The 21,104-nt window shown below is 38.1% G+C and overlaps 2 protein-coding genes and 1 long non-coding RNA gene across 3 annotated transcripts; 1 reads left to right on the top strand and 2 right to left on the bottom strand.

The window, feature by feature from the left end:
- Nucleotides 1–5,044: 5,044 nt before the first annotated feature.
- LOC103702741 (uncharacterized) lies at nt 5,045–8,909 on the bottom strand. Its single transcript, XM_039132782.3, has 6 exons — nt 8,580–8,909; nt 8,308–8,495; nt 6,369–8,066; nt 6,124–6,277; nt 5,648–6,033; nt 5,045–5,559 (listed from the first exon to the last, which is right to left on the bottom strand). Exons 1-6 carry the CDS (start codon nt 8,860–8,862, stop codon nt 5,317–5,319), a joined length of 2,952 nt encoding a protein of 983 aa, XP_038988710.3. The 5' UTR covers nt 8,863–8,909; the 3' UTR covers nt 5,045–5,316.
- On the top strand, nt 8,619–9,344 carry LOC148714511 (uncharacterized). The gene is made up of 2 exons (XR_015974994.1): nt 8,619–8,813; nt 8,904–9,344. It is a non-coding gene; the product is annotated as an uncharacterized LOC148714511 (long non-coding RNA).
- A 1,232-nt stretch (nt 9,345–10,576) lies between these two features.
- Nucleotides 10,577–20,688, bottom strand: LOC103702662 (uncharacterized). Its single transcript, XM_008785180.4, has 4 exons — nt 20,384–20,688; nt 14,438–14,543; nt 11,137–11,285; nt 10,577–11,056 (listed from the first exon to the last, which is right to left on the bottom strand). Exons 1-4 carry the CDS (start codon nt 20,522–20,524, stop codon nt 10,961–10,963), a joined length of 492 nt encoding a protein of 163 aa, XP_008783402.2. The 5' UTR covers nt 20,525–20,688; the 3' UTR covers nt 10,577–10,960.
- Nucleotides 20,689–21,104: the final 416 nt, after the last annotated feature.

Genomic DNA, 21,104 nt, shown 5'->3' with positions numbered 1-21,104 from the left:
GTACGCCTAGTAGCTCTTTTTTAAGCAGGTTGTAGGTTTAATTGAACATATTCTTCAAAATTAAAAGATTCACATAAACTAAAAGGTAATTCATCCTTAACTATCCATTTTACAAGTGATTTTCTTTGATTTTCATGATTATATGCAAAATTACCTACAAGTGATCCTCCTTGTATATTAAGGGTACTTCGAAGACGAGAATCATGCATTCTATGACTCTCTTGATGTCTTTTTAAATGTCCTGTTCCCCCACTACTACAACTATAAAGTTTGGCACATTTTTTACATTTTGCTTTACGGACTCCATTAACCATAATTCTATCAAATTCATTCCATACAGCACTAGTCCTCTTACGAGAAGAGGTTTGATCTTCACCCGGTTCACTGGTTCTAGAGGAACTAGGAACATGGGGTTGGGGATTAGTTTCTTCTCTCTCAGAAGCAGGAGGAATGCCAAAATGACTTTCATCATAAGATGACATATCTAAATTGATGAATGCAAAAAATAAAAACTAACCACAAGGAGGAATTGAGTAGAGGACCAGAGGTAGAGCCGAGATTTGTGAGCTTTCTCTTGTGCTCTCAACAAGGAGTGATCTTCTCTTTTTCTTGTACTTCTAACTTCTCAACAAGAACCTCCTCTTGTGTAGCACTTGAACACTTGCTAAATGCAAACTAAAAATTAAATTGCTAGAAGCCTAGAGCACTTGCTAAATATTACTAGAAGAGAGAAATAGTAGTAGCAAAGAAGGAGAGAAGAGTTGGTTTGGTGTGGTGAGAATGAGGGAGAAAAGGGGTATTTATAGGACTCCATTTTTTTTCCAAAATACCCCTCAAATTAGCCATTTTATGGCTGTTGGGAGGGGCAAAATGGGTAAAAAGCCACAAATAGCCATTATGGGCAAAAAAAACCCATAAGGACTATTTTTTGGACAGACGGGCCGTGCCTCGTGCCTGGCACGGCCCATGCCGGGGCCCGGCATGGCCCGCCACCCCACGGGCTTAGGACCTTGCCGTTTGGTCTGTGGCCCGGTGGGCCTGGGCCGGGCCGGGCTATCCTTTTTGTCCTTTTCTTTTCTCATGTTACCGAGAATATGGTTCTAAGCCTCTAAATTTACACATTGTAGATATATCAAAGGAAGTGTAAATTTGGTGTTTCCATGACACCAAAATCCTTGCTAGAGATGGGCAACGGGCCGTGCCGGGCCTGGCCCGGCCAAGGCCCACCGGGCCATAGACCAAACGGGCCGTGCTTGGCCCGGCCTGTTATTAAAAGGCCCACTTTCAATGCATGTTACTAAACGGCCCACTTTCAATGCTTGTTACTAAACGGCCCACTTTCAATAGTAACAGGCCGGGCCAGGCACGACCCGTTTGGTCTGTGGCCCGGTGGACCTTGGCCGGGCCGGGCCCGGCACAGCCCGATGCCCATCTTTAGCAAGAATTTTGGTGTCATGGAAACACCAAAATTACACTTCCTTTGATATATCTACAATGTGAAAATTTAGAGGCTTAGAACCATATTCTCGGTAACATGAGAAAGGAAAAGGACAAAAAGGATAGCTTAAATAGAGATGGCCATCGGGCTGTGCCGAGCCTGGCTCGGCCCAGGCCCACCAAGCCACAGACCAAACGGGCCGTTCCTGGCATGGCCCGCTTAACCTAAAGGCTAAGCCCGTGGGGTGGCGGGCCATGTCGGGCCCGGCACGGGTCGTGCCAGGCACGAGGCATGGCCCGTCTGTCCAAAAAAAAATAGCCGTTATGGGTGGCCCATAACGGCTATTTGTAGCTTTTTACCCATTTTGCCCCTCCCAACAGCCATAAAATGGCTAATTTGAGGGGTATTTTGGGAAAAAATTGGAGTCCTATAAATACCCCTTTCTTCCCTCATTCTCACCACACCAAACCAACTCTTCTCTCCTTCTCTACTACTACTATTTCTCTCTTCTAGCAATATTTAGCAAGTGCTCTAGGCTTCTAGCAATTTAATTTTTAGTTTGCATTTAGCAAGTGTTCAAGTGCTACACAAGAGGAGGTTATTGTTGAGAAGTTAGAAGTACAAGAGAAAGAAAAAGTCACTTCTTGTTGAGAGCACAAGAGGAAGCTCACAAATCTCGGCTCTACCTTTGGTCCTCTACTCAATTCCTCCTTGTGGTTAGTTTTTATTTTTTGCATTCATCAATTTAGATATGTCATCTTATGATGAAAGTCATTTTGGCATTCCTCCTGTTTTTGAGAAAGAAGAAACTAATCCCCAACCCTATGTTCCTAGTTCCTCTAGAACCAGTGAACCAGGTGAAGATCAAACCTCTTCTCGTAAGAGGACTAGTGCTGTATGGAATGAATTTGATAGAATTATAGTTGATGGAGTCTGGAAAGCAAAATGTAAAAAATGTGCCAAACTTTATAGTTGTAGTAGTGGGGGAACATGCCATTTAAAGAGACATCAAGAGAGTCATAGGATGCATGATTCTCGTCTTCAAAGTACCCTTAATATACAAGGAGGATCACTTGTAGGTAATTTTGCATATAATCATGAAAATCAAAGAAAATCACTTGTAAAATGGATAGTTAAGGATGAATTATCTTTTAGTTTATGTGAATCTTTTAATTTTGAAGAATATGTCCAATTAAACCTACAACCTGCTTAAAAAAGAACTAGTAGGCGTACATTTAGAAGAGTAGCTATGACTAACTTTTTAGCAATGAGACAGTTTAATTGAAACACTCTCTACTTTAAATATAAAAGTTTCATTAACTTCTGATATTTGGTTAGCATCTGTAAGTAGTAATTGTTTTATTGCTATTACTGCTCATTATATTGATAATGATTGGCAATTAAATAAACGTATTCTTGCTTTTCGTGCTTTTGATCTTTCACATTCTGGGTAACAAATTTGAAATGTCATTTATCAAACTGCATGTTCATATAATACTAATGATAAATTATGTCTATTACTTTTGATAATACATCTAATAATAATTCTACTGTTACATTATTAAAAGACTCATTGCATCCCATGTTAAATGAAAATTTATTGCATATTACATGTGCATGTCATATCTTAAATCTTTCTGTTCAAGCTGGCATGGGCATGATTCAAGATGTCATTTCAAAAATTAGAAATGCAGTTTCTTTTATTCATGCTTCAAGATCAAGACTTCAAGAATTTAAGGAACTATATATAAATCATGGTAAACGTTTTAAAAAATTTAAACTTAATGTAATTACTCGTTGGAACTCAACATATAGCATGATACATGATGCATATCCATATAAAAACTTATTAAGTGCATATATTAATGATCGTGGATTAGGCTTTACATTGACTGAAATTGATTGGAATAAAGAAAAAATTTTGTAGGATTTTTTGGTTAGTTTTTATAATGCTACTAATGTTCTTTCTGGTATTTATTATCCAACTTCATGTTCATTTTTACAACAAGCATATATGATTAGTCAAAAATTTGCAGAACATAGATATATTGATGTTTTAATGCCTATTATTGAACAAATGGAATCTAAATGGAATGAGTATTGGGACAAGGTATGTCCTATGCATAACTTAGCTGCTGTATTTGATCCAAGAGTTAAATTGAATGGCGTACTAATTTTCTTGATGCATATTGTGAAAATATGATTCAAGATCCTAAACCTGCTAAAGTTGAGGTAACACAACTTCTTTATGATATTTATGCTATATATGATGAAAAAATTCGTGGATCTAGATTCTCCGTACAAAGCTCTATTTCTTCTTCTAGTAGTTCTCGTTCGTCATCTATTTTTCGTTCATTGCACAGAGAAAACACACACATGCTTCAAGTTCATCTTCATCTTCTTCATCTTTAAGTAGTGAACTAGAATTTTATTTACGAAATGATCTTCAGTCTGCATATGATGAAAATCAAATAGAGAGTCTAAATGTATTATCTTGGTGGAAGAGTGTTAAAAATCAATATCCTGTAATGTCTGCAATTGCATGCGATATTTTAGCTGTGCCGATGTCCACAGTAGCATCGGAATCCGCTTTTAGTGCAGGTCGGCGTGTTCTTGACGAAAAGAGAAGTAGGATGACTGACGAAACGGTTGGATGCTTCTTTACTTCAAAGATTGGTTGGATGCTGAGGCGAGACTTCAAAATAAAGGTGGACATGATACAACATCCTCTGATGATGATGATACAAACACTACTGAATAGTGAATACTGATGATTAGTAAGATTTTGATCATTTATTTTTATTTTTTAATTTTTTATAATTGTACATTTTTATTTTTTTAATTGTTAAAGTGAATAGTGAATATTGATGATTAGTAAGATTTTGATCATTTATTTTTATTTCTTAATTTTTTATAATTGTACATTTTTATTTTTTTAATTGTTAAAGTGAGTCATCTCTATTTTTTCTCCTTTCTTATTGTATTCTGGAGGTCAGACCAAACCTCCCTTCATGTACCATTTTGATTTAAATTAATAAACTGGTAGGGGTCTATGCCAAACCCCCCACCATTAAGGTGGCTTTATATTAATAAATCATTAGTTCCCAACATTTATTAATTTATTAAAAAAATTAAATAAAAAATTTTATTTCCATTTATTTTAAGAGGGACGAGCCGTGCCGGGCCCGGTTCAGGCCCTTATGGGCCATTCCGGGCTGGCCCGCGGGCCGTGCCGTGCTTGGCCCACGAATCGTGCCAGCCCAGACCCTTATGGGCCGTGCCGGGCTCGGCGTGTGGGCCAGAAATCCTTAACCCAGCCCGGCCCTTTTTTATGAGCCGTGCCTAGCACGGCCCGTTATTGTAGCAAGCGGGCAGTGCCTGGCACGGCCCGCTTCATGCCGGGCCATGGGCGGCCCGGCCCAGCTTCTCACCTCTCTAGGACCACTATGAATAGACATGCAGGAAAATGTAATTTTCTAGGGATATCACGGACAGAGCTGCAGAAACTGAGTGATATGTCATTACGGACCCTGATAATCAGGGGAAAATGGAGTGAAACTTTTTTCATTTTTTTCCTTTTCAATGAGAAAAAGAAACCACAGCAATGGGTCTACTCTGAAATATCTTTAACATCACAGATCATGCTTACTGATGACATAACCGGGTCAATATACAATGCTAGAGATTAAAGATTATTAATATGAACTTATTTCTGCTCAAAAGTGATATAAAACTCATCTGAAAAGCTGAAGCTATTATGAATACCATGTACACTTAAAAAGTATATTCTCAATCTGGAACCAGAAGAACTCACTCAAATCTAAGGCATGTTCTTGAAAGAAAATGGTGGTTTGGGTAGACAGGAGCACCTTTATATTTTACTTGACCAAGTTGGTCTGTGCATAATGAGAATCGTGGAGCAGTATAAGCTTCAATCCTGTTGCACCATCAGCTGCCTTTCTTATGTTTGGCATTTGGTGGTAATAATTCTCAGTGTGGGCCATCTGATCTGATCTAGACCAAGTGGATCCTCTTGGACTGCTTTCCTTCCACAAAAACCTCTTTGAATGTGGGTTGACAAGACTATCACGGAATTCCTTTGGTGTCTCGCATAGCAGTCCCTGGAACCACAACAGATCCAGTTTTAGTCCTAATCATAATGGCTTTTATGGTGTAAATAAGAAAGAGCTCACACAAAGCTATTAATACCTCTGCCATGGCTTTAATTTTTAAGGTGATGTTGTTTGAAAGAAGGACAAGTTGTCCATCACTTTTTATTCTCTTGAAACGGAGGGCAGTGTCAAGCATGTGATCTTCTGCTGTTGGGGAGACAATCTCAATCAGACTTCCACAGGTGGAGAATGCCATCAAACCTGAGGGAACAGCCCCAAAATCATTATTTCCTTCGCCTAATAGTGAATGAGGAGAAGGAGGGCATGTTGATGCCACTGGTGTCATTTCTGATGATCTCTGGATATGAATCCACCAACTTGACTTAAGCATGCACTCTGCTATCCATTTTAATGCTGAAGAAGCTTTTGTTTCCTTTCGAAACCAGCGTTCATGGCGTTTCATACAGTCCAGTTCCCTTATTACTGAAAAAGATGAAAGAGGAAAAAATTGTAAGAAAATGCTGAATAGAGAAGGTATATGTAGCCAAGGTAGAATGGTCCAATCCACATTACCCATCATTGGTATGATGAGGTGAGTCCCTTTAAGGCCTTCTAATAGCCGCAGCGATCTATTTAACTCTTCATTAAGGAAGCAACTTGTATCAACCACCATGTTCCATTTCTTTTTTTCTTCCACCTTACTAAGTATTTGGCCCATCAGTTGGCTCTGCAGCGCATTAAAAGTCAAGTTTGAGTGCCCGATAGAAAAGCCTAGGTATGCTATACAAAATTAAAAGGACCGTTATGCTACTACTTACCAGAGTACCATTGCTTTTATTTTCCATCCTCTCAGTATTGTTGACAGGATGATGATTTGCTGAAATTGAGTTGACAGAAGTGTTGCTGCATTTCTCTACCATCCTTTGGCCATTAGTGAGACAGTTCTTATCGAAGATAAGCTGCAATGGGACCCTTTCCACTCTTTTCCTCATAATTTCTCTTTCAACTTTAACGAGGCTTTCAGAGATGGGTTTTATGAATCTTTGAGCACTTGAAACATCAGGGGTCAGATTCTCCTTGTCTGATAGAAATAAGTTCTCTCCTCCTGCCTTTGTCTCACAATTCTCAAAGATAGGCTTCTTAGTTTTTTGCGCTCTGGGAACTTCAGGTGTCTGATTCTCTTTATCTGAATGAAACACTACTTCAGCATTTGAAGCTGCGGTAAATGGTTGTTGCTTATCTTGGTTGCTCTTAGACTTCTGATCAGAATAGAATTCTGCAGTCGAATTTTCTTTATCTAAAGCAAGTGTGTCTCCATCTCTTTTGTTTCTTGCATGATTCTCTGAGTCCGGTTCCTCTAGTTTCAAATCTCCTGAAACTTCTGGGGTCCAATTCACTCTATCATACTGAAACTGGTTTTCCTCCATATTCAAGGATGAGATGTCAATTGAAGAAGATCCCAGCAGGTCTCTCTGGTTCTTCCTAAGCACTCGATCAAATGAAAGCTGAGGTCTCACATTATCCTTGTCCGAAGCTGATGTATCTTCTGTCTCATTTTCCACACGATTCTCAAAACTTTGTTCTTTTCTTCTCTGCACTTTAGAAGATTCAGGTGCCCTCATTTCTCTAGCAGATTGAAACATGTCTTCCTCCAGATTCAAGGCTGAGATGGCAACTGAAGGTGAGCCCTCAAAGCTTGTGTGCTCTTTCTTCTGATCGAAAGAGTTTCCAACAGTCATATACTCTTCATCTAAAGCACATGTATCTTGTTCTTTGTTCTCCACAGAACTCGCAGAGACGAACCTCTTCAATTCAAACTCTTTGAAAACTTCGGGCGTCCAATTCTCTTTATCCGAATTGAACACTTCTTCTTGAGTATTCAAATGAATGACGACATTGGGAGGTGAATTCTGCAGCTTCCGGATCTTCTTTGACTTCTGATCAGCTGATATTTTTGGCAATGAATTCTCCTTCTCTGAATCAAATGCCTCTCCTATTTCTTTCTCATCAATATCGGCAAAAAGAACCTTTCTCAGCGAACTTTCTCTCTCACCCTGTTCTTCAATGTCCTCTTTCTGGATCTCTTCTTCCATATCCTTAGCAGAGCTCGTGCTTCCTGTTCTTTCTTTAGACCTTCCATTGGGAATGTGAAGAAGGCTAATGGATTTGCTTCTTCTAGACAAGAGGCTTGATGACATAGCCTGCTTCTCCAACCCGAGTAGGCTTAGTTTTTCTCCTTCAGACGGTACCCCAACAGCAGAGAAGTCATATAGTTTTCCATTTTCTCCATTTGTGGCTGATGAAAAACTTGCAGATTCCACCACTGGAGCAACAAAAGAGAAGCTCAAGCTCTCCTCCTTATCAAATTCTTTTGTCACTGGGCTTGGGCTTTCCATTTGCAATGGTAAAGAAGAGAACTCATCAAGAGATGAGGGGTTTGTGGAATCCGACACTGAATGGAGCTTCGAAGACAACATATCATCTGAATTAGCATTCAAGGTCATTGGAATTTCCTCCTACATAGAAGAAATCAGAACAAAATCTAAATATAAGAACCATATATCCTAAGGGATTACAACAAATAAAATCCAAGAAAGAAACAAGAAGAGGAAAGCTAAAGGGACCATTCCTAATTCCTGCCTAATATTTTCTTCCCTACAGAGGAATCCAGAATCAAAATAACATTAATCCTACTGGAATTCAGTCTTCAATCTCAAAAAAAGGGATCAAGAAGTGGGAAAGAATCCTAAATCTTGCCTGATAGGTTTCTTCTCTCTCTTCCAGCAAAGGCTCCATGGGTTTCTCCATCTCCGAAGCACGACTCAGAGGAACCCACTGAAATCTGTACACCCTTGTCGACGCGCCAAGCCGCAGCATGTCCCCATCGACAAGATCGACAGGAACATGGTGTTGGATCCTGGTACCCGATACCCAGGTCCCATGAACTGAAAAAATAGAGAGAAAATCAAGAAAACGCCAACAGAAATGATCAAAAACCCAAAAGAAGAATTCTTTTTCTTTCTGTATACCGGAAGATCGATCGATCACAGAGAGCTTCTGCTTTGCAGGATCTATGCGGACCTCTAGGTGGAACCGGCTGATGCTGGGGTGATCGAGCACGATGTGGCAATCGGGGTGCCGGCCGATGAGTATCGGCTCCTCTTCTTGGTTCGGGACATCGCCGTCTTTTCCGATTCCCGGCTCGGGGCCATTGAGGAAGATGTGCTTCAGAATGCTGCCCTTCTTTAGAACAGAGAAGACAGGTATCTTGATCTCTTTCTCCTGCGGTCTCTCTCTCTTTTCTGCTACCATTTTTGATGAGGCTTTTTCTTCGGTAACTGGTGCTCTTCCAGGGCCTTATTTCTCTTGGGGAAGAGGTGAGGGGAGGGTCTTTGCGGACAGAGAGGAGAGGAGAGGTATAAATAAATAAGAAGAGGAGACCGTTGGTTTTGAGGAGAAATGGGAAGTCATCATTTGAAGGCAAGAACGGTGGGACGTACCAACGGCTACTTGTTTTGAAATTGGGCAGAGGGGAAGGGCTTGAACGGCTGGGATTTGCAAACCGCGATTACAACGGTCAACTGATAGCTGTGGTACATTGAACGTGGGTGCATTAGAGCCGGGTTATATTATTGCTTCCATCTTGAGCAAAAGGAGGAGAATATTTCAAAATTGCGATCTAATGCTACATTGATGTTTTAGGCGACTACGGGCTTTCTTCGCCCTTAAATTGCCCATTTCTTGGGTTGAAACTTTCCTTTTCCTCTTCTTATTCTTCTTCTCAGGCAAAACTACATCCATGCTCGGCTCTCTGCCTTCAATTTTCCATTTCACCTTCTTTCGGCTGCTAGAAAAGGCCTGTGGACAATGAGCTACGGAACAGGAGGCTATCATTCTTCTTCTTCTTCTTAGGGGGCTTGCAGGTTTCAACTGAATCCAGCATTAAATGAAAATTTGAAAAGAGGTACATTGCATAAGTCATGACCCTGGCAATTAGTAAAGCAGTTGGGGATCCATGGCTTGGTGTTTGACGTGCTTGCCAAACGTCTAAACAATACCATCAAAGATTTTCATAAATATTCTCTCAATACCATCAAAGATTTTCATAAATATTTTCTCAAATGGGTAGCCTCGTGGCCAACCACTCCAAGGAGCTGCCTAATGCGCTGCAAAATTTATTGTCTTTTGACGTTTTTGGATGTATCCGTACTAGAATTTTGTGAATTGTCTGTTTCAGCAAAAAAAAAACTCACATAATGTGAGAAGCTAACTTGTTTGCTATGAGTCTCCAAGCACCTCAGTAAGTTTGCCATTCTCCCATGCTTGTTTCTACATCAGACATTGCATATTTTTCGTGATATAGATCGCAGCCTCTTCATGATATGTTCATGTGAATACGCTCCTGTAAGTCATTAAGGGTCTTATGGTGCCCACTGGTGCATCCAATACAAATCTCCACAGAGGTGCCCTAGGGATTTAGAACAGGCAGTTCAGCATGAATTAGCAATATACTGGAGCAGTTTCTAGCACGGCTTAGTATCATTTAAGCTGGTGTAAGTAGGGGCCGGCCTGCAGGATCTACAATGAACAAATTAGAACAATTTAGCCACACACGCAAAAAAAAAAAAAAACATCTCCAGACCATCATGATGACAGCAGAAGCTACATCTGAAATGGCTGCGCAGCAAAAGAAATCACATTTTGAGAACAGCAAAAGTAAAGAGTACCAGGTGAGAATTGGAAGAGGATGTTTGGTCTTTAAACTTGTTATCCCATTAGTTACAGCTCTTCAGATCTCAGTTTTCAGCAAGCCAAGAAAAGCTTATCCTACCTCAGTTGCCTCTGCTGTAATCAGATCGGGTGCCTCTGCAGTCAATGTGATTGATTCCCATATTGACCTAGGCATGAGTCCTAGGCAAATATCAATTTCAATAAAATAGGAACATCAACCTCAACAAACAAGGCACAAACATCATATGCCCAAACCACACTTCACAAAAATGATAAACCAGAAAAAACAGGCACATAACAAGAACAAACCAAAATTCCCTAATCATTCAAAGGTATATTCTGTGAGGTTACAGTTTAAAGTCGTCACTCTGAGCACATCAAACATACAGTTTTACAAGCGAATAAGATGATCAGGCAAGATGTCTTGGTCCCAACATCATATTGAACAAACTTGTTCATTTTGTCTCTGGCTGTAAACCCTGGTCACAGATTCCTGGAACACCCATGGGCCTCGAGTAGATTTCAAATCTGCCCTCCCTAAAACTCCCTATGACAAATGATCCAAAAGATTCAAATTGCTGAGCACTGAATCTAAATAAAATCAGGTGTTAAATGGTACAAGTGTGCCTATTTTCATCTCGAAAAAAGGCATGACCACAGTAAAAAGCAGAGAGGCTGATCATTCCTGCTTGTCACGAGCAAGCCTAGCCCGATGTCTGAGTTCTGCCTTTTTCCATTTCACAATAAGGTGGCACAATGTGAAGAGAGTATTCACCTAGAAACAGGAGAAAGTTTGAGATGAAGAATAAACAGTACAATCAGATAGACAATAGAGCAAGAGAAAGGGCAACCCACCACAATTACGATAGTTACAAAAAGAAGTGGACCAGACCAGAGGACTGAAATAAAAAGACCATGAGGATCAAAGTAATTCTGGCTTGCAAAGCTCTTCCAGTGTTTTCCCATAAAATTATTTATCCTCTCAGCAAGATATACACCAGTAACTGCAGTATGAGTCAATTAGAAACTGCAGTATTAAAATAAGCAAAAGGTACTATTTTAGTTTACTTTTACAATGGAATAGCAATAAATTTACTTCAATAAACCAATAAGTTCTACAATCAACTGTCATGAGAATGTGCAACTGTGAATGATGTCTTGAAGATACTACCTTCTGAATGACTTTGAATTCCATCTTCTGTTCTATCATAAGTAACAGTTAGGTAATCCAGAAAATATTAGTGGATACAGAAAAGTTTCATTGCATCTGAGATATGACAAGGAGTTTACAATAAATTTATAGCATGATATGAGCTATATTTTATTCACTATGGCATACAATTAACAGTTAAAAGTGTAAGAACCCGTGCGGGCGTGTGTTTAGTTCTACATCGGTTATTCGCTGGATAAATCTTGGATAATTATACAGAATTAAGGAACCCAAACAATACCTTCTAGCTAGCCTTTTTAGGTAAAATTCTGGATTGTTACAAATGGTATCAGAGCCTTTTTGGGGACCCTGGGTGGAGGCCTTGAACCACCCCGGTACCCGGCTGATAGGCCGGCCCATTACCTCGGCCTTTGTCAAGTCTCTTTGGAATTCAGTCATCATTGACCTTCATCGAGTTACTTAAATCAGGTCTGATTTTGACTAGTTCAGTTCATCTTATTCAGACTGACCCATGCAATCGGGTACCGCCGCCTGACTGACATTGGCTTTCCTCCACCCTGATTTAGGCATAAAGTCGTATCCGCAATAGTATCTTAATTTTTAACTTTGCTTGACTTCTAAGATAATGATAAAATTAATTATATTTTAATGATATTAAACCAGGTAAACCTAACCTGTCTAACTGAAGTAAAATTTTTAAAGCGAGAAGAGGTAAGCAACCTAATGCTTCAAAGTGTGTTTTCCAAATTTTGATAAAATAATAATTAGTTTATTAAATATGATATTTGTTTTATACTTGATCAAACGAATCAGGCTTATTGCTACAATAGTAAATCTTTTTTAATATGTTATGTGTTATGTTATGAAATTTGAAAAATATACCTGAGTAACTTATGAAATTTGTTTCAGCTATGATCTGGCCCCGCCAATGAAAATTATTCGTTGGCCCTATCGACTTGTAATTTAAAAAATTGATTTTGATACCGAACCACTGGTGATTAGAATAGTGGTATTCAGATACCGAACTACTGGTGGTTCAAAGAAGTGGTATTTGGCACTTTGTGTATTCTGACCCATGCCACTGGATGATGTAGCCATAGTCTAAAGTTAGTTTCTAGTATCAATTTATGAAAATAGTAGCAAACATCTAAAGAAATATATGTATTATTCGAAAATTGATTTATTCTTCATCAACATCTTGCTTTTTAACTAATTATTTATTTGGCATGCCTAGACCCCGCTTTAGGATGTTATGTTGCTTACTAGGCTAGTGTAGCTCATCATTTCTCTCTTTTTCTTTTTTCAGATTCAAATGCATGATTGCTCAAGACTTGGAAAAATGCGCTACATATTCTGAAGATATTCTCAGTTTTTTTGGAGTTTTAGTTAGACTATTTAGATTGATTAGAACATTTTATTTGAATTGAATAAATAGTTAGCATATGTTGACTTATGTCAATTTGGAACAATTGATTGTAAGAATTATTTGTATAAGTTCTTGATTAAATTAATTTTCAGAAATTATCACTTTGATATGATCTATAGCCTTGTATGCTTGTATGGTCCGCCATGCAGGTATGCAGCTTCTGTTACGCTCTGGTTTCGAGGTGTAACGGATTGAGTGGTTCCAGAGTGGACCCAGCCCATGTCCCATGTGGACTAGGAGATATTGCAGCACATACTCATTGAGACTAACTACAGGCCAATCGTGGTGCTTGTGATAAGATTTGAATGGATTTGGACCCTTAGCCTAAAAAAGACATCAGGGCTTAAATAGAAGAAGTATGTGAGGACCTGTGTGGGCGTGTGTTTAGTCCCACATCAGTTATTTATAGGGGTGGCAAAATATGACCCGACTCGCCAACCCGACCCGTGTTCGACCCGCCATAAACAGGTTTGGGTTTGGCCTAAACAGGTTCGGGTCGTAAACAGGTCGACCCGTTTAACCTGTTTATTAATTGGGTCAGATACGGATTTTAGATGTCTGACCCGTTTAAACCGTTTAACCCGTTTAACTGTTGGCAGGTTAAACAGGTCTAAACAGGTTAAACGGGTTAAATAGGTTAAACAGGTATAAACAGGTTAAACGGGTCTAAACAGATCTAAACAGGTCTAAACAGATCGGGTTGGGCAGGTTAAACAGATTGGGTTGGGCAGGTTAAACAGGTCTAAACAGGTTAAACGGGTCAGGTTGGGCAAACAGATTAAACAGGTCGGGTCAGGTAGGATAAACAGGTTACTTGTTTATTAAACAGATTAAACGGGTCGGGTCAGGTTACCTGTTTAATAAACAGGTCAGATTCAGGTTGTAATTTCTGACCTATTTAATAAACAGGTCGGGTTCAGGTTTATGATTTTCTGACCCGACCTGCATGTGATCCGGCCCGTTTATGATTCGACCCGACCCGATTGCCACCCCTTCTTATTTGCTGGATAAATTTTGGGTACTTATACAGGATTCAGAAACCTAAATAATACCTTCTAACTAGCCTTGTTAGATGAGGTCCTGGGTTGTTACAAAAGGCTTTTATATTACCTATGCGTTTAAGTAACTTCTAAACATACCTCTAATCATAGGCAGCAGATTATTTGCACAAACATGGCAATTGGGTTTCACTTGGTTGTGCAAGCACAGACAATGTGCACAATAACCCTGACATGGAATCCCTTCTGCTCAAGGGAAGAATTTCCTTGATCAATATGGTTTGTAATATTTGATTTTAAACAATCCAACGAACAAACTATTCTAGTAACTGCATATAGGCAACTGTTTTGATGCCATGGTATACTTCTGTCGCTTTCTCAAAATAAAGCTCATCAGTGTAGCAACTCAGCAAAATAAATTGCAGCAAGATCTTAAGCAATCAAAGTCCGAAAATGTTGTCATTAGTTGTTATGTGCTAGCACTTGAGCAATTTGTAAGTCATGACGACACTAGTTAGAAAATTAAACTCCTATTTAAGATGATGGGAACGAACGACTCACATGCTAGCATGGATAGGCAGAGTTGGAAGTTGACATTCTTCCTCGAGATGATAGTTGTCAGCAGCAAAGAAAGGTGGAACAATAATAAGCATATCAACCAAGGTTCCTACGAACACATCAAAGTATAAAGCTCAACGACTGTAAATAATGTTATAAGATCATATGGCATATTTTTGATAGAAAACATTTTCATAAGCAGGAAAAGGATGAAAGAACATTTCCAAAATAAGATGCCACATATATATATATATCTGTGTGTGTGTGTGGCATCTTATTTTGGAAATGTTATTTCATCCTTTTCCTGCTTATGTATATATATATCAGAGAATTCACGAAAAGTTTTAGAAAATCACACATGAAGCCATGCCATGCTTTTACTTACGTGCTAAAATAGCTCTTCCAATCATACGTCATGTCTCTCCCAATCATATAAGTTTTACTACTACCATGTAACCCTAGTCCAATCTCCTACCTTGCTCTATCTCAAAAAGGATTCCTCCATGGTTAAAAAAACTATTTGGATAACTTCCACCAGGTACCCTAGAAGTCAAGACAACTTAAGTACTTGACATGATTCCCGTCAATGATAGGCATTTCACCTTGACTCTTCCACACAAGATCTCTTAGAATCCCCTTGCATTTTAAGGTACTTGATAAGATTCCTGGCAACAATAGATATTGCAGGAAACCTTTTATTACAGATGTTTTTGAGATAATTACAGTTTTTAATATAGAGATATAATACATGTGAATTGCGACTGCAGAAGAAATTATTCTTCCCAGTATCTACTTATCATTAATTGATACCCTTTTATTAACATCACCACTATTTTATTTCTTTTAGATGCATCACGTTGTTTATAACCGCATTCTTCACGAGATTTGATTACCATAAATAACTTTTTATTCCTTATATGAGTTCCTGTGTCTTGATGGGTTAAAGGCTTATAGGAAATACAGAGATGGATTTTTCACTGATGACATTACAGGAACAGGTTTTGCATTATCAACTAGGAGCAGGTAGCATGAAAAACCATTTTGCCCCTTATTAGCATGCTTCAGCATGCATATATGCATAACATATCAAGTGATCAAGTGACACAATATTGTCCATATACTCAATTAGATACAACAAGAAAGCATAATTGAACCTTTTTTTTAAAAAAAATATTACATCATGCGAAATAGCATATTAGATAGTGTCTTTAAGCATTAGATTGATAATCTATAATATATAGAATATTGCAAACACTAACTTTTCAAAGTGACCTGCCAAACATTCATTCTGCTTAAGCATTCAAAGGATGTCTAAATGGTATAAGAATACCACTAAAATGGTCCTTCACATTAAAGCCTTTTAGATGGCAGCTTAAACGTTTAAGCCATCACATTTGATAATGGCGCTTTAAAAAGAACAAGAAGCACCTGCAACGACCAACTCTCAATTGATGCACTTACCAAGAATAAAAGCAACATGATGAATTCCTCATATCTTTTATTCCTTTTAATTAAATTGGGCTAACTAATAAATATAAGCCAACATAAGTAAGTCCATGTCTTATTTTTTCTTGTGTAATGTGACACATCACCTAAATACGCTGGAAATCAATGTGTTCAAAAAATAGAAAAAAGAGGCCCCAACTCCTTGTTGAAATGCTAAAAAAATAAAAAAGAATGGCTAGCACTCATGCACAAAGAAAGAGGACATCCAATGTGCCTTTAAGGATTCATGAAACAATAAAACATAACAGATATTGTCCTTTTTCTTCTTCCTCATCAAGGAGAAGAGAAGGAAATTGTTGATAGTTTGTGAACTTGTCACTGCTTGGCCCCAAGAGCATGATGAGTCCATATGCTTATCCAAAAAGTCCACAACTAAAATCCACTTCAGATCTAAACTTCAACTAATAACCTTTGATCTTTCAGCAGCACAATACCATAAATCAAGATACCTTTCCATCCAAACCATTTATCTAGATCCAGACGCCAAAACCTTCATTAAGCAATGCAATCCTTCCATATATTTGTAATGTCATAAAATTTAAAAATCAAATTAAATACATTTATGAATTAGGAAAACAAATATTATCCTTTAGATCATATAAGTTGTTATCCCAATAGTAGCAATATCTATAGAACTTTTGAATGTCATTTCTTTTGAAATAATAAAAAAATGCTTGTTGAGAACACCTTACGGAATATAATAATGTCAGCAACTGGAAACCAAGCAAAATATCCAAGCCTAGATTCAGCTGACGGTCTATCCATCATACAGCAAGCCTTGTTCCTATCCACTTTGCACATGGTCTGGCAATGTTATCTTGCATAGCACATGCAATGCATTCATGAAAAATAACAACCCTCTTTAAGAGAAAACTTTCCGCCAACACAATCTTTTTAAGATTACAAAGGGAGGTTATTAAGTAACTAAATAAATTATAAGAAGCATGGACAAATATTCAGTATTAGGCTCATAAGTCTAAAGCCTCAATATCAATCCCTCTTTCTTTCCTTTAGGGCTCATTTGGCTCGTGGGAAGCATTTTTCCTCCTAAGAATATAATTTTTGGGAAGAAGATTCCTAAGAAGAGAATGCCTGGAAATGTACTTTTGGCATGTTTGGTTAAATATGGGAAAGTGACAAATTTTCAGAGTGCTTATGTTTGGTTGACCATCAACTTTTCTGAGAAAGTTATGTATAATTCCTACTATACCCTTAATAAAAATTGGTTTTTAATGCTGAAGGACCTTTTTGGAAAAAAATAAAGATGGAGTGATTCCTGCCTCATGGGAAAGTAACTTTTTCATATTTCTCATGGAAAAGACTTTTCCATGAAATGTGGAAATCATATTTCTATGGGAATACAACTTTCCCATCTCTCTCCTTTGAAACTCCAACCAAATAAGAGGCATCTCATTACTTTCCCGTTGACCACACTTTCTCCCGTTCTTTTCCCGCGAACCAAACGAGCCCTTAGATAAGAGTAGGGAGTATTGACCATTCATCGATCCACACTTTTCTAAAGAATTCTTGAAACACAGAGGCAAGTTCATCAATTTATTTGAAAACAATAAATCAAACAGATGGTGCCCAAAGCTTTTTTGGACAATTCTAAACAATGAACTGCAAATCTTCTCCATTAAGAATTTCTTTTCAATCTAACATGGCAGCTAGGACTTTAAAGAGTGAAAGGAGATCTAACATTAGTGTATATCTTGAAGATGTTAGACATGCTTCTTAATTCTTATAGTATGGCATAATGCATCTTTTGACAACCTCAGCTTTATCCTGATATCAACCACTTCTAATAATCCAACTTACTTACAAGTTAATATCTATCCTGCATCAGACACGAAAAAATTAAATTCTTGTTACAATTTTTTGTGTAGTTGTCAGTTCTGTTGTGAATAGAATTTTTTCATAACATACCTCTAGCTTCAATGCCTAACTTGATATTATCCTCCTATCAACCACTCATCAATAACACAAACAAGTCTATTTTTACTTGGCAATTTACCAAAGAAAAGTTTCCTCCTTTTCTCAATGCGCAAGTTCAGCTCTTTGACATATTGCCATCATTAAACTTGCCCCTGCAATCACCCATTCTTGCTGGGGCCCATAAATGTGGGATTTGAGAGCATATTACTTATATCATACTTCATGCCATCCAATGAATTAAAGAACGATCACCTTGACATCTACAGGCAATCAACAATAACCGACTGATATCCACAAGGAAATTGGCAACTTCAAAAAGTGTTAGATGATCTTAGAATCTTGATCAAGTGACATGCCTGGTCCAAAAACATAACCAATAAGTTCACATTTCTCTAAGAATAACTAATATTCAGGCATTGCCTACATGAACTAGATGTGTTCAGCAATGCTGATAGGATAAGTGATATGGGGCTATTATCCCATTTAGGGCATGTTTGGCTATTTCTACAGAATTGAGCTGAAAATCTTGTAGAATTTATGGATTGGGCCATCCATTTAAGCATGATCTTGTATCAACCAAACTCCACCTAGCCCAAATCCTGTGGGGAAGAAAAAGACCTATGAAGGTCTTTTTTTTTTCTTCATGCAGCCCAAAGGCTAGGACCTGAGTTGGGTTCGGATAGGTTCCAAGAAAATGCAAACGAGATGGGCCAACAGGCCCAATTCTTACAAAATTTTTGGCCTAATCCTGTACGAATATCCAAACGGGCCCTCAATGGTTTTTGGGTTGATATTGTATTTGGGCATGACTCTGCATGTTTGTTGGTGTCAAAACTAGACATAACATCAGCTATGCAACTACTCATTTCCAGTTCAAAGAACTACAGTTGAAAAGGTTAATTGCTATATCGCCTTGGGCCATTGGCTTTGATTGTCATTGTAATATTAGCGTGACCTATTTATTTAGAATGAAGCACAATCATTGAGATAACCAAGTCCATCCCATGACAACTTCAACTATTTACAAATATGAAACAAATCTAACTGAAACTTCTCGATTTCTTCAGATATATGGCTAAAGCATTAGACAATCATGACAATTTCTGCTCACCCTACAGCTCTCTAGGAGACAACCCTCATGAGTGTGCATTAGCCTGCCTCAACAATTTTCTACTCCTTTACTATATGCCAAGTAATAATCAAGTGACATAGAAACCCTCTAATATCCCAGAAAACTCCTGATGAAGCCACTTTATTTTAGGAGCTTCATATATGAAAGTTCATTTGGTTTTTAGCACATTAAGAAAATAAACAGTAAAAATTTGGAAATCATTTTGTGGCAAAATTCCTTTATCTCACCCTAATCTCATTACTTTTTCAGGATGTAACCATGATTTTTAATATAATCACCTTTACACTGACTCCCTAGTCGACATCCATAGGAATCAAAAGAAATTTCTTAAAAGTTTTTCAATGCCTCAAACCCACCTCAGCAAAACATATGAGAAAATATGTGTTCGACAAGAAGAAAAGATATTAGGAGCAAAACCACCATTTCTTAGTTACACTAAGTAGCAAACCCATTGCTCCACAAATGTCTTCAACAAGTTCCAACGGTTGTCCTCAACTATGAAGATACTCACAATCCATGTACTCTAAATGAACCAATTGAAATACGGAGAGCAATAATTAATCTCACCTTCAAGCTGATAATCTTATTGAACCCTAAAATTTAAAGAAAAATTACAGTATACATCAAAATGGAGGCTTTTGAGATTCAAGGAACAGACATGGTCCCACATAAAAACTACATCTTCTTTTAGTAACAAAATTACCCAAATTAGCTTTCTCCATGAAACCACGAAAGATCAGTAGACCACTATTTATAGTACTTGAAGGGAACCAAATCAGGGGGTGGGTTGCCCCATGGAACATCTCTCTCTATGTTTTTCTCTCTCAAAAAGGCAAGCCTCTCCATCAATGAACACAACACCCAACATAATCCATCCCTCATAAACACCCCTAGAGAGAGGGAGAACCACAAAGCAGGACACATCCAATTCATAAGCATTTCAACAAACCCTTAACTTGGAATCACTTAAAGAAACTTGACGAAAACAACATTTGAATTCCAACAATCCCTCGCATGATAGAAGATTTGCAGTCAAACAAAAAAAAATAAGAAAAATAAAATTTGAGCCACAAATATTCTCTCTAGAGATAATGTAGTTATAAGACAGTCCACAACTGCACTCCTTCCACTACTTGACCAATTCCGATTCATCCTTAGCTTTATCTCCAATCGAACCCTAATAAACTGAATTAACTCATAGATCCAACTAAAAATTACCATTACTTCAACCGTTCCTATTAGAATCCACGAAATTTCGTAATAGATCTAAAGATAACACGATTTTTAGTTTTATTCCTTAAATCAAGGCACCATTGAAGACGACAATATAAATTAAAAGAAAACAGTAGAAAAGCTTCTGACTAATGGGATCATACCTTCCAATCGATGGCGTGGAAGAAGCCGACGAAGTTGTCGACCGCAGGGCGGAATCCGGAGCGGAGTTCGCCAGAGAGCTTCTCGAAGAGCTCGGAGACGAGATCCACGTGATTATTTAACGCCACCTTCAGATCTTCCATTGCGACCGATCTAAACTCTAAAGCGTGGGTAGAGGGGTGGGAAAGGAGTTGAGAGAGAGCAGAGGTGAAGTTTTTCTTTAGAGAAGTTCAAAAGCGAACCAAAGGGACGAGAAGTGTGTAGAATTTTCCTTCACAAATCACAGAGGTTTTAGCCTGAGGGGGGCATCAATATATCAGGGACCAAGGTACTTATATCGGATTGTAACGGCCGATATAATAAATACCGGTACATTGTTTACCTGGTATCGGTGATTGCCCGATACCGACACAAGTTAACATCTTCGGCCAGACACCGCTTTGAAGTTTGAACTCCCAAGGGCTAGTGAGAATACTATTTTGGACTCTCAATATGTTTTTTTGAGGCTATTTGATTATCTACCTGATAATCGTTAAGTATGATTTCTATAAAATGAGTTTTAAGAAAAATAAAAATAGATCTGTTTTTTCAAATTATGAAGGGCTAATCTTCAACTTTTTTTTATCCACTCTCTCACGTCAATTCCAAAATAAATTTTATAGAAAACAGCCAAACAATTATTTTTATAAATTTATTTCTTTTCAAATTATATATATAATTATT

Source organism: Phoenix dactylifera, chromosome 2, assembly GCF_051530095.1.
Source record: "Phoenix dactylifera cultivar Ajwa chromosome 2, Ajwa_hap1_PhDact_Kaust_v1.1, whole genome shotgun sequence".
Lineage (NCBI taxonomy): Eukaryota > Viridiplantae > Streptophyta > Magnoliopsida > Arecales > Arecaceae > Phoenix > Phoenix dactylifera.
The sequence above is the reverse complement of the archived record's forward strand: the minus strand, read 5'-3'. Positions and strand labels throughout refer to the sequence as shown.